Below are 14,054 nucleotides of genomic sequence, written 5' to 3' on the forward strand. Positions count from 1 at the left end.
AACTTTCGGTTGCTGACAATGAGCTCACAACAGATTTCTGAGTTAATTTCCAGCATCATTTTGGCTCTTCATCCGCTCCCCGTTGCCATTGCCATAGTTATTGCCATTGCAGCAGCGCCTTGTATTGTGTGCAACTTTGTTGGGGCAATAACAATAACAATTGCCAGTACACGCTGCACGCACTGTTAATAAGGCAAATTATAGAGCCGCAGAATGGTATGAAAGGCCCACGTTGGGCGCCAACTAATTGGTGCTTAATGCGGATACTTACGAGCAAAGTTGGCTTTAAGCCGCCGCGCCTTATCAATGTCGGCCCAAATGGATCTCGCTGACAGACAGGCGAACAATGCCATTAATCAAGCGCCCTCAAGGTGCTCGCCCAGGTTCTGGCTTGCTGCTGTTTTTCTTTTTCTTTTTTGTTTTTTTCACCATTCACCGAATTCCCCAACTCACATGTCACATGCAGCGTGGGATGGGCACGTTTCGATTCCGCCCACTTTGGATACCACATGGAGCGACAGTTTTTCCTGCTCCTAGCTTTCCATTTCCCACTGAAAAATAAGAACAAAAAAAAAGAGAAGCAAGGAGAAGAAAACCCAGTAGCAGGATACTGTACACCCGCCCCTTTTGGCCCCCTAGTGCTGACAGCGATAAATTCTAATGCCGGGTCAGCACTGCCAGCGACCACGCCCCCCAATGGCAGGACGTATGTGAGTGTGGGCGTAGTTTGACCAAAGCATGAAAAATGCTTTCGCTTCCTTTGGTTTTTCCTGCTCCTTGTTTTGCCGGAGAAATGAATGAAGAAAGGAAGTTAACTGGCATTTGGTTTTTGTTTGCCGTAGGAAATATTTTTAGCACGTGTTTGGTCAATTTCTGTCCCTACAAAAAGAAGCACCCAACCAACCCTCGGCCACCCACTTACAAGCCAGGCACATTTGTCACTTTAAATGCAATTTGACTTGTGCCCAATGCGCATAAGTTTTCCCAGGCTTTTTCTCGAACGTCTCAACCCCCCTACCACACGTTTGCTGGTAGCATTTTCCTAAGGCATTCTCCCGGCAATTTGTCGTGTCTTGTTTGGGCCATGGACATGGACATGGCCAACTTGGTAGGAATGGAGTTGGGTACAGGGTAAATAGGTAGCATGCACTTGGGAGCGCTTAGGGGAGAGCTCAGCAGAATCAATTTTAAAGTGCTTCTTGGGAAGCCTGCGCAGATATTTATTGTCTGCCCAGGAATTGCAACAATGGTTGGCGAGTGACGGGTCCAACGGGTCTCTATCGAACACTTTTCAATCTGCATACGAAATCAGCGACGTTGACAGTGGCTGGGCTTATTATTCTAACAGACGAACAAGGGATATCGTCTTATTTTCATTGGGCTCCATCATTTTCATACTTTATTGGCGGAGTTTTGTGTTTTGGTTGAAGTAAACCGAATTTGTTTATTTCATACGATTTTCTTGGTAACTTTTACTGAACAAAAACATTTTGTAAAATATGGTTAGCCTATCGAATTAGGTTTAAAAGTTGTACAGTTTTTTGTCAGCTAATGATTTCCTAAAATATAAAATAATTGAGGATCTGAGAACCTCAAAAGGTACCTAAAAGTATGCAACAAGAAAACAATTTAATCGCCGATCATCTAGGTTAGTCTTGGTAAAAAGCTTAAAGCTTTGACCCAGAAACATTGGATTGAAAAAACTGATAACAATTTAGACTTCATTAGTGATTTTACTTCTTTATTTGTTTATTTATATTTTACCAACCCTTGCTTAAAGTTTGGTTACCTTCGAAAGCTAAGATTGCTTTTCCAGCGTATCACTTCCCAGGACATCAAGGATCCATTCGATATAGCTGCTTACTCGGGTGTAGACCTCCAAGCCACGGCAATCGGAAGCTCCAAAACTAGCTATTCCGAATTGCGCATATCGCAGCGTGCCATTAATATTAATCACTTGGATTAACGGAGCTCCTGAGACGCGCACGCAGGTGACCCCCGTTCGAGGTCCTGCACATATCTGGTTCTCTGTCATGTTCTTCCAAAAGGTTTCTTCGCACTGTGATCGATGATATTCATTCACGTGCAATATTTTTAATTCTCCTGATATTTTATCGTTTTGTGTCTTTTCCCAAATTGCTGTCTGAAAGGTTTTTATGTCCGGAACTTTTGTGGAATCCGTAAAAATGCAGATGGGCCTGATAAAATCTGAAAGAAATGCCTTTTAGATAATCCTTCTTAAATCCACAATGGTTCTACTTACCATTGAACTGCACCTCTTCTCCCAACCTTAGGATTGCTATATCATCAAAATATATCCATCGTGAGAAATATTCATTTTTAAACGCTTTCTTAACTGCATAATCTTTGGATGTAGGGGACCCCACTAGCGAATTATTCGCTCCTAAGCGTACGGTACTGAATTTTAAATAATTTAATGAAATTATATACTGATCCTTACTAAAGTTTTCTAATGTTACTTACAGAATATCATCGTCATGGATGCAATGGGTAGCAGTCAAAACAAATTCTGATAATATAGAAATGGAAACCATAGTGTTAGAGTTTTGGAAATATCTTTCTATCTTTAGATTAAAAATATTTATCTGAGTTACCTTACCTTTGTGTATAAGAGATCCTCCGCATACAAGCTCAGTTTCATTTTGATTGATCGTTTTGTAAATGAATGCCAACCAAGGAATCACTGCAGGTCCTGCAGTAGAGCCGTTAGTCGTTACCTCATTGAGGCCGCAATTCGGTTCCAAGAATTGAGCTAAAGCCTCCTGCCAAAGCAGAATATTAGCGATAATTGCAATTATAAGAACCGGAGTCTTCATGTCTTCTCTGCTTTAGTAAACGAAACTTACTGAAGGCTTTTCTACTCACCATGCAGCTCATCCATTCAGCTGCTTATCAACATTCACTAAATGAACTGTCTCGCCTTTCGAAATTTTTTTGTATAATCTCTTTTTCCATTAAATGAAGTGTTTCGATTTCAATATTTTTTATGCTCTGTAAATAATCTCATTTTTGTTAGAATTTATTAGGCACTTTTACTAATCTTATCATAATTCAGCTCCCCCCGAATTTTGTAAGTAATCTCGTTCCCGCGGCCTTTAAAATTAAATGTTCTAAGACTATTTGTATTAAATATTAGTTTAGTTTTGTATTTTTACTTTCTTTCTACTTTCAAGTTCTACGTCAGGGTTGTGCAAAAACAATACAATGCAAATATTGAGGGTTTTTTATTTTTCATTTTATTGTTCTGTGTTGCTAAGGGACATTTATATGATATACAGATTCTTCTTAACTTTACTTTACTTCTTCTTTTCATTATATAAAAGCAAGGTTTAATTTTAAAAAGGCTAATTAATTTGTTTGTTTTTTTGGTTGATTTCAAAAAGAAATTATAGGTTGATTTTGCAGCGAATCATCTTGCAGGACCTTAAGGATCCATTCGATATGACTGGTAACTCGGGTGAAGACATCCAGACTAGGACATTTCGTAGTTCCAAAACTGGCTACTCCGAATTGGGCGTATCGCATCCTACCCTCAATGTTAACTGCTTGGACTAAAGGACCTCCAGGAACACCCACGCAGGGGTCGTCAATGGGTTGTGCTGCACATATCTGGTTATCTGTTGAGTTCAACCAAAACATTTTTTTGCACTCTGTTGCATTTAGTTCATTAAGCTCCAATATTTTTGGCTCTCTTGATACGCTCATATCATATCCTAACCAACTTGCTGCCTGAAATGTTCTTACGTTTGGCACTTTTGCAGAATCCGTAATTAGGCAGATGGGTTGGATGTAATCTAAAGGAAATGCCTTTTGGATTAGTCTTTTCGATTAGTCGATGGAGGTTACTACTTACCATTAAACTGCACCTCTTGTCCCAACTTTAGGATTGCTATATTGTGATTATATATCTCTTGTCCTGGAAGAAGTTTCTTTTTGAAGACCTCCTTAACTTCATAATCCCTGGATCTATTAAAAGTGCCCAGCGAGTTATATGGTCCTAGACGCACGGTACTAATTTAAAGAGATTTAAATACAAATATATGATTTTTAATAAGGTTAAAAATATAACTTACAGAATGTCTCCGTCATAAATGCAATGAGCTCCTACCAAAACATATTCTGAAAATAGGTAATAGAAAAGCATTGTGCTAGAGTGTTGGAAATACCATTTCATCTTTAGATTATAAATATTTATCTGTGACACCTTACCTTTGTGTATAAGAGATCCTATGCATACTAAGTTAGGTTCACTTTGATTGACAGTTCTGTAAATGTATGCCAACCAAGGATTCGTGCCGGGTTCTGCACTCTGGCCGTGGATTATCTTAGTCGTAGTCTTGGAGAGGCCGCAATTTGGTTCCAGGAATTGAGCTAAAGCCTCCTGCCGAAGCAGAATAATAGCAAAAATTGCAAAAATCACACTCGGAGTATTCATGTCTTCTCTGTTTCAGTAAAACAAAGTTACTGAATGCTATACTAGACCTCACCCGTTTTATAGCGGAGAGATTATTATCCAATTCAGCTGCTTATCAGCATTTGAAAAATACTTTTATTTTCGAGTTCAGTATGGCTCAAGCTTCATTAAAAATAATCTCTCTTTAACAATATAAAATTTATGAATACTAATTCAATCATAATTAGGAATTCCCGAATTTTGTTGATAATTTCGGCTTGCGGAAACCAAACTAGGTTTTCCGGAATGTTATCATTTCCGCCAAATTCAAATGATCTTGCTCTTACCCTTATCTATACCAAAGTTACTGAAAGCTATGTACTAGACCTGATCCTCAATCTCTCATTTAGCTTATCAGCTGCAAAAATAATATAATGATGAATAGAAATTCCCTGAATTTTTTTTTGGATAGTATATAGAAAAAAGTTTTTTAATCACATTTTGGTATTTTACTTTTACTAAAAAACCCAACTATTTTTCCTGGAATGTTATCATTTCCGCCAAATTCAAATGATCTTGCTCTTACCCTTATCTAAAATTCCGTACTGTAAACCTTTTGCCACCCCATAACCAATTACCACCTGATGAGAAATGAAATGAACTGTTAAGCTGTCGATTGCCAAAAAAGAAATCTTTGAAATATTTAAGTATGCACTGAACTGGCGGCAAATTACCCCGTCCAGTGTGCAACGCTTATGGCTTCATTAGACTGGGTTTGCTGTGGCTGTTGCTCGGCTGTTCAATGAGCCGGAAATGTCTTCATTATGATTGCATATGACCCAGGCCGAGTTAAGTCAGAAGGCGGGGAAGCGGAAACGGAAGCGCCAAACTTCATTTGTTGTCTGGCTGTTGTTGCTGTTGCCGTTGTAGCTGCTTTCGCTGTTTACCAGAAGTGCGTACGAGCGTGGCAATTTCGCTGGGCGCAAAATCTCAGCCATCAGCCATGGGGGCGTATGAGTGATGGCGGCAGTCATGCAAACTGACAGTTTATTTACCCAACGCCATCATTACCGAGGCCAGTCAATGTTTGCCATGGGAGTCAGGGAGTCATGTGTGCGCCGTCTGAAATTATCGCACGATATGAAAAATTGACTGTGATTTATGCAATTATGTTAACAAAATATTTACTTGGCCACAATTGATGGACCTTCCCTTTTATCCCCCATCAGGATAACCATTAGAAAGACATTAGCTGGCCAACCCCATCATCACTATACAAGTTTTATGAGCTGTACGCGACACAAAGAAAAACTCGAACATAACTTAGCTTTTGGGGTCGGATCAGTCGCCCGGACTTTGTGGTTAGCAGCTAGTCTTGGCCATAATGAACTCCCTTCTGCGGATCAGCTTCGACAGGAACTGGATGGGGGAGGGGGCAACAAAAAACTTTTGTTGTGTTTATGAGTTTCAGTTCCAGCCCCAGTTTCAGTTTCAGTTTTCCTGAATCCCAATCCCCTGGCCCCGGGCATCGATGCCACTTCATATCGACTTGTCAGAAGCAGCCGCTGGCAAGTTTTTTGATGTGTCAGCTGGAGGGGAAATGGACAGGGACAGGGTAAGGCACTGGGGCGTACGTACAATCTAATAAACGAGCTGGCGAAAAAGAATAACAAACTTTCACTGACCTTTGTGGGCTGGACTATGAACTCTGATGAAAAATCTACCCGTACCTTTGAAGGACCTTCGACCTCACTCCTCCTCCCCCCACCAACAAACACTCACACATACACACACGCAAATTGAAATGAATAATAGAACGTTATGAGGCAAGAAAAACAACCCAAATGAGACCCATTGTTGGTCGTTGGCTGGATGCCTTTGTTGTGCCCAGTGTCCCTGGGGTGTGCGTGGTGCAGGGCAAACAAACAAAGTGAGAAAAAGTTGACACATTCACTTACCAGATTAAAATGGAGCCAAGGCCACACGGAGAAAAAAAGCAAGCAATTAGGGTTGGAACAAAAAAAAAAAGGGCAAGTACAGTAGAATTTTCATATGTTCCGCCAGCCAAATTGAAAGCTTTTTGGGGTTTTTCTTCCTAATTGGCTATTATGTTATATAACTTTACTGAGTGTGTGTTATTCTTTAAAAGCTTTGTCTTTTTCTCACTGTGAAAACATCACTAAAATACTGTAGCAAAATCGAATACCTTAAATGTACACCTGTGTCAAAGTGGGCTCTTATCAAATGAGTTGGCCCAAAAGATGGATAGTGACCGATGCCTTTGATTAATGGTCACAACGTAGTTTTGCACTCCGAATTCCGTTACATCAATGTCAGTTAATTGCCATTTATTTAGCCATCAATTGTCAATGGAAAACAGCCAGCGGGAATATCTTCGCCCCACTAACCCACAACTTAGCATTTAGACAAGGCCAAGACGGCAGACGGCAGACGGCCAAGTTCAGTTGAGTTCGTTGGCGAATTGCTCAGCGAACTGTATTAATCGGGGTCATATGCGCAATTATAAAGAATAACAGCAGGGCAGAGACTCTGGCTTAAATCCCCAATACAAGAACCCTCAAAGGCAGTCAAGTTTTTCATGGATTTCCCCTTCCTCTCCATCAAACAAGCGAAGATCCGGAAGTTTGTCGGTGGCTGAGAGAGACGGCCCAAAAATTCCCGCATTCGTCATGGCTGGCTGCTGCGTCTCTGGAAATTCATTCGGATGGAAAGCAGAGTTTTCCGACTGCCAGGCATACGCATACATCTACAAGCAAGCCCCACTTTTGTGCTTTAAAAACGGCGGCCACTTCATTTAAATCGCGTGAGCTGATGCGTTTGATGATTTGTTTTCGAGATTTGTTAACAAATTGATGGCCACAAGCGGGAAAAGAGGCGAGGGAAGTCATAATTTCTACACCCCAATGGATTTATCATCCACTTCAAAGGCGCTAAGTCTGTGGGGATAGGGTAAGGATGGGGGGGTTGGTTAGAAAACATATCTAATTGCAAATTAGATCCCGGCCAGAGGTCACGTGTCGTGGTCGTCTGTGTTTGCACATGGAAGCGGAGCCAATCGAAGATGAGCCCGACTAATCCCGTAATTACAAATCTACGGCTCACTGCTCGACTGACTTCTCCAGCGATGGTTCTCTGCCATTTTCCTCTGTTATTTTTTCCTCCGCCCTGAACTTGAGCAAAAATCGATGGCTCGTCCTTGCGGACCCCTCATAATTTTCATAACGTTGCCATTTCCCCCGGATCGATTCGATTCGTTTCGATTCGTCTGCGAACTCTTACATGGAATTTCCTGCCGATAAGAAAAATGCGCACAAGGGGCATTGAAATTTATGCCCTGAATTTATGCCCCTTCGCATTATATTTCCTTGGTCCGATTTTCCGTTTTCCTCTTCTTTTTTTCCCCTCCTCACAGCCAGCCTTCTCGACAGCCAGTTGGGCTCTGTCAGGTTTAATAATTTGCCGTTGAAATGCAGCAAGTTGCGCAATTTTCTCGAACTCGCTCCTGCGGATACCAAGATAACGAGTTGCGGAGTTTTCCCTGAAGGGGGAAAATTGACTTTGACAGGGGAGAAGCAAGGGAAGTTAAATGCTGATACATCCTTATCGCAGCTAATGCAAATGCAGTCCAAGTCAGACCAAGTTAATTTATGCAAATTACTCATTTTGCGATTAAATACTTATTCCATTGACAAACAGTGACGGACAGAGCTCACCGCAAGGGTAATTTGCGAAATGTAGCCAAACCACACATCAGCTTGACTGCGATGATGAGATGATGATTCTTGACGATGGCTTTGGCTTTGGACCCTTTGGTCTTTAGCCTTTGGCCTTTGGTATTCCAGAAATGCAAGTAAGACGAATGGAAACCGCATCAAAAGCAAAACAACAACCCAAAACCCACAGCAAAGGTGATAGAGTGAGTGAGAGAGCGAGACATATGGACTTTGCGAACTGTCCACTGATGATGATGATCACTCTTGAGTATCCACATAAATCCGGTTTAATTAATTTAACCTGTCAAGCCGTTTGATTGCATTTGAATGGCTTCAATCGAATGAAGTTGAAGTGTTACATGGCCGGGCAGCAGTTAGTGAAAATGGCCACCAATGAGAAAGAGATGTCTTCTCTGTCTGCTGCACTCGTGACGAGGAAAATTGATTTTACTTCGCTCGCTGGCATTTCATTTCCCTCGCGTGCAGTTCGCCGATTGTTTTGGAATTGATATTGAAAGCTGTCAATTTGCATTTGACATCGTTTTCCATTTTTGCCAAAACTGCACTTTTTCCCTCAACAAATTTTTGCCTTTTACTTTTTCCCCAGCAGAGTCTTCTCCTCTCTCTATCTATATATATGTATGTATATATTTTTTCTGGCACTTTTTGTTGTGATTTTTCAGTTGATTTGCCTGCCATTTGCATAGGAGTGAGGGCGGGCGGTGGTTTCTTTTTGGTGGGGAGTAGGAGTTTGGGAAATCGCTGCTTGACTTTGATGTGTTTGACATTGTTTTCGTTTTTCGCTTTTTCCCCGGCGAACACGTTCCAGGTTCAACCATTCTGTGTGGCACTGGCACTCTGGCAGTGTTCAATGGTATGTTTTCATTGGGATCGCAACTTCCACTCTTGCATTTGAATTCGTTTTGGGGTTTTCCTGGCGTATTCCTGGGGAGCAACAATGCCGCATTCGCTTGTTAATGTCAATGCCTGGATGACTTTGTCGTGTCACGGCCTCTATTTAAGAGCAGAGTCCCAGCCAGCCACAACCCACTGCCATTAAAGCATTTTAGCCGCGAACTCGGCAGATTGTCACTTTTAATTATATCATCGTCGACTATCAAATTATTATTATCGCATTATACAGACAGCAAATTATGCGTGTGTGTCGGCACTATATATACTATTTATACTTTTAAAGCTGGCCGAAAAATTCCGCTTTAAATATTTACCGCGCTGAAGAGCTCCAAACTGGCTCATAAATATTTAGGAAGCTGCGGGCCAAACCAAAAAAAAAAAAAGGAACGATGAAAAAAGATGAATGGATGGCGTCGAAGAATAAATTGTTAACACGCATGTGCCGCGAAAATAATGCGAATGATGAAAATTAACTGAAAACTTTATTAAATATGCAGCAGCGGGCGTTCGCTTGGGGGGTTGTGAGGAAAATGGCAAGGAAAACGGAAAAGCACGGCGACTGCCGAAGGAGAAGTAATGAACGTTGAATGTTTAAACACAAGGCGAAGGTCCCAGGGAAAGGGGACGACGGTTGGGCTGGGCCAGGCGGCTTTCAAATCTAGGCTACAACTTTACTTAATGCAATAACCGTGTTATGGGCCCGCCGCAAGAAGAAGCAAATGAAGAAGGACATAGGCGGTAGACCAAAAAGGAGGGGGATGGGGGTTACATGTAAATGGGAACACGGCAGCAACAATTCCCCGGGAAGTCAAGACAACGACACGCACACAGACACCACCAACACCAGGAGACCTCATTGTGTGAGCCAACAAACACAATCAAATGCATTGGCCTAAGGACACTGCCATGTTGCCAACAATGGAAAATTCGCTACGTGCGAAAGGGATGGTGAGAAGGGGATGTGGGGGGAGCAGGGTGGCAGCACAGCGGGCTACTTCCCTGTCACTCAGTCATTCACTGCTGAACTTCTCGCCACGGACCTCTGCTTGGGTCTGAGTCAGTTCCCGATTCGAAGAAATAGCTGGGCGATGGAATTTCCCCAGCCCAATATCATTTCAAGGAAAACATTTCCATAAATAGTTGCCAGGGACATCGTGTCGCTGGCGTATTTATAGAATCAAATACTGGAGACCATAAAGTGATAAGAGCTATTCTTGAAATTATGACAATAAGGTTCATAGGTTAAGTTTTGTTGACTATTAATTTGATTTTATATCTCAACATATTTTATAAAATAAATGGTAATGGGATTTGCTAAAGAAATAGGCGGACTTAAAGACAATTTTCTGAAGATTCTTAGGAAAATATATCTTATTATTAGTAATATAAATTGTTTTTATACTATATCATCATTCCTTCTTATAGATTATAACGTGCAATATTAATAAGTTGTAGTTTTACAAATTTAATTTCCCCAACTCACTTTACACTTTTAATATAATACGATTTCCACAATTGTGGCATTTTTCTTCCAGAGTCTGCTGGTTTTTCTCCATTTTTATCCAAACCCCCTGCCACAAAACACTTTCTGGCTTGTTTATTTTCATTTCGCTGCATTCACCCGCCATTTGGCACCCGTTTTCCAGCACCATCTCCAAGCTCCAACTCCAAGCTCCCAGTTCCCAGTTCCCAGCTCCGGTTTCAGTTCCATTTCGATTCACGCTCAACTGGCAGGATGATATATGTGCTTGGCATGCGTCGTCTGTTGTTATATTTCTGGGTTGGCTCTGACTTATGATATGGCCATAGCCTACGCTTCCTTCTATGCGTGGAAATGAATTATTGTCGCTCTGTGCAATTTTCAATTTCATAAGCAGGCAGCAGGCACATCGTTGCTTGTTGGTTATTGCGTAAACGATCTGAACTCTGGGGGCATACCAATTAGGTCGACTGTTTTCCTGGGATCGATTTGGTTTTTGGATGGCCTCCCTCCCACATTTTAAGGGGGATAATTGCCAAAGTTCGTTTTGGCCTAACGCTTATCGACCGTGAGTGGAATTGTTTTCGACCGCATGGCAAAGGTGAGAGGTGCGGGCAAATATTTAAATTTAGAAAAATAATGTATTATATCATTATGCTCTGGCAGGCGCACAATCAGCGGGGGGCGTTGATCCTAGTCGCTGTGTTTTTTTTTATCGTCCTGTTTCTGATTCAGCTTGCTTTTGGCTCTGGCTTCCTGCCAGCCTGCCAATTTAATTCGTTTGCATAAATTTTCGTTGTTTTTGTTACTGTTTTTGTGCTTTAGGTCACAGAACTGAGCCCTGTGGCTTTTTTATGCCCTCCAAGTTTCTTTCCTTCCCTCGGTTTTATTATTTCGTTGTTTTGCTATGCAAAATTCGATTTTAATGTGCTGGCAAATGCTTTAAATATTTTCTCCTGCCAACAAAAAAAAATACAAGGGGGTTGGAAATGTATGTATGTTGTTTGGCTAAGAGGAATGCTCTGGTTTGGGCCCTTGAAGTTCGCTTAACTTGTCTTGGAGGGTAATTGACAATTAGTCTGAAAGTTGTAGCCATCTTTAAGTTGATCAATAATTCATTAGGCCATTGTCTCTCATCCCTCTCAACCCTTGACCAGTCCCAGTGACCCCCCTGCTGGCTGACCTGACCCATGGCTCAACAATCGCTGCGGCTCCGCTGGACCTCCTTGGAGGGTCATAAATCATCATTTATATTATTAACAAGGGATCAAAACAGACAAGCCAAACTTCACACACACACACACACAGTGTAACACACTCACACGTGAACACTTTCATATGCATATGCAAGTGTATGTGTGTGTGTGAGTGTGCAAATGCGATTGTGTTGGTGTGTGTGCGTGTTAACCGGAAACCAGAGCAACCGCAAATGACAAGGGAGTATGTCCGTCTAAACTGCTTCCCTTCGCTGCGAAAACATCAAAGACCGAGGATGGAGAGGTCGAAAAGGGGCGTTATGGAGAAATTGTGGGGTTAAGGAGTGCTGGGACCAACGCCAAAGTGTAGCATATTTATGGGCGCAACATAAGGGAAATACCAGACTCTGAGAGCCAGTACAGTCGCAGACAAAATACTGATGCCAGGTGAAGGCTTCTTGGCTGCCCATTGAGAAAGATATTTAATAACGTTCTTCAAAGGGAAATTTAAGGTTAGCAGTTATTTTTGATAAAGTGGCTTATAGATAAGAGCCTTAAGAAACCAGGTAAGTACTTGACAAGAACTAGTTCGAAAAAGCTAAAAGCCATCTTCTCCTTTTTGAAAGAAACTTTATTTTAAATTCATTCCATATATTATAAATCTATTCATTATATTCCCCTTTTTATACCATAAAACCACTGAACTGGACTGTAAAACTATGATTCAGCAGCTATCTTGGTTCCGGGGTAAACCCTTAGTTGAAATCGTAGTCCGAGTCGGTTAACACTCGCCGGGGTGTTTGTTTTTGTGATGGACTGCCTGCGTTTTCTGCCCTCTGGCAGGGATTCGAGGTGGGCTGGCTGGGTGGCAGGCAGCTTTGCATGTTTTATACTTCTGACCTTAATACCTGCGGACCACCTCACGAGCATGAACATGGAGTTCAGAGTGCGAAATGGTGTGGAGTACGGAGCATGGAGCTTGGTTCTGGACACGGACACCGACATCAGTTGAGCGTGTGAAGCTGTTTTTGTCTTTGGGGCTGCTGGCGCTAAGCTTAAAAGCAAACACAGGTGTTCAAGAGGAGAAAATCGTCATATATTATGGTACTATACTAGTTCCGACAACGTCAAAAATGACGGAAAGCTAAAAGAACAACTGTTTTGGGCAGTAAACGACCCAAACTAAGGATTTATATAATTTTCCAAATGATATTGATTTTTTGAAAAATTTTCACATTTTTTGTAAGGGGTAACATCGTCTTTATTTTGCAAAAAATAAAAAAAAATTACATTTTTAGGTGTGAATACAGTCTTACAAGAAATTTAATTACAAACTCAACAAGATATGACATTCCTTGTTCCGACAATTTTTGGCACTATTATAGACAAAATTTAGAATTATTTAAGGAAAAATCTGAATAACAATTCCTAAGTAATATTTGCCATATTTTTATTAGGTGAATAGCCTATAAAATTGTCAAAACAAGACACACAGCAAAAAGAACGATTGTTTTGCGCAGCTAACGACCAAAATGAACTATTAGTATCACTTTCCGATTAATTTTGAACATTCCATTTTTTTTTAAATTTTCAGATTTATGTTAAGGGGTTGCATCATCAAAATTTGCGAAAAATTTACCTAAATTGACATTTTTAGGTGTGAATACAGTTTTATTAGAAATTTAATAACAAACTTGACGAGATATGACATTCTTTATTCGGAGCATTATTGGCTAAGTTATAGACATTAAAATGTTACTTTGAGGAGAAAATCTCAGATAAACGATTTTCGCATTTTCGATAATTCGATTTTTTCAAAAAATTACCAAAATATTATAATTTTAGGTGTAAATGCAAATCGGACTAGAAATTAATTTACTAACTCAACGAATTATCACATTCCGTATTTAGACCATTTTTAGGCATTTAGGCATCAGGTACTGTGTTTTTGCCAAAATCAGAACATACATTTTTAAACAATAATTGGAATATTTTTTCTAGGTTTTCCATGCATAAATTGACCAAAACAATACGTGTTGCTAAAAAAACTTCTGCTTTGTGCAGCTGACAATCCAAACTTACGATGGATTAATTTTCCGGTTACATTTGGAAATTCAATTTTTGGACAATTAAACCTAACCAACCTAACTAATTTGGTAAATACGACTTTTCCATTTATAAATACATTTATGTATAGATGTAAGGATCTTAAAATCGATTAAAGAGGACCGTGATGGCGAAAGTGGCCTCGAGCCCTGAACAAACATGGCCGGCAAAGAGCAGCTCGCATTGAAAGCGCTCGGCAACATGATGAA

General features: G+C 40.7%; 1 protein-coding gene across 3 annotated transcripts; it reads right to left on the bottom strand.

The window, feature by feature from the left end:
- Positions 1-1,724: 1,724 nt before the first annotated feature.
- Positions 1,725-4,471, bottom strand: LOC108112317 (melanization protease 1-like). Of its 3 annotated transcripts, none has more exons than XM_017222144.2 (4): positions 4,231-4,471; positions 2,485-2,530; positions 2,264-2,418; positions 1,725-2,208 (listed from the first exon to the last, which is right to left on the bottom strand). In XM_017222144.2, exons 1-4 carry the CDS (start codon positions 4,454-4,456, stop codon positions 1,799-1,801), a joined length of 837 nt encoding a protein of 278 aa, XP_017077633.1. In that variant the 5' UTR covers positions 4,457-4,471; the 3' UTR covers positions 1,725-1,798. The 3 variants fall into 3 exon arrangements, with proteins under 3 accessions (XP_017077633.1, XP_017077634.1, XP_017077632.1); XM_017222145.2 differs by lacking the exon at positions 4,231-4,471 and adding an exon at positions 2,621-2,875; XM_017222143.1 differs by lacking the exons at positions 1,725-2,208; positions 2,264-2,418; positions 2,485-2,530 and adding exons at positions 3,375-3,815; positions 3,875-4,032; positions 4,095-4,140.
- Positions 4,472-14,054: the final 9,583 nt, after the last annotated feature.

Source organism: Drosophila eugracilis, unplaced genomic scaffold (genome assembly GCF_018153835.1).
Source record: "Drosophila eugracilis isolate 14026-0451.02 unplaced genomic scaffold, ASM1815383v1 contig_90, whole genome shotgun sequence".
Taxonomy (NCBI): Eukaryota; Metazoa; Arthropoda; class Insecta; order Diptera; family Drosophilidae; genus Drosophila; species Drosophila eugracilis.

Excerpts from the sequence above, each read along its gene's own strand:
- LOC108112317 (XM_017222143.1), bottom strand. The coding sequence starts at position 4,456 with ATGAATACTCCGAGTGTGATTTTTGCAATTTTTGCTATTATTCTGCTT. Across the intron at positions 4,033-4,094 it reads ATTTATGACGGAGACATTCT|TACCGTGCGTCTAGGACCAT; the intron begins GTAAGTTATATT and ends TCTTTAAATTAG. Across the intron at positions 3,816-3,874 it reads ACAAGAGGTGCAGTTTAATG|ATTACATCCAACCCATCTGC; the intron begins GTAAGTAGTAAC and ends CATTTCCTTTAG.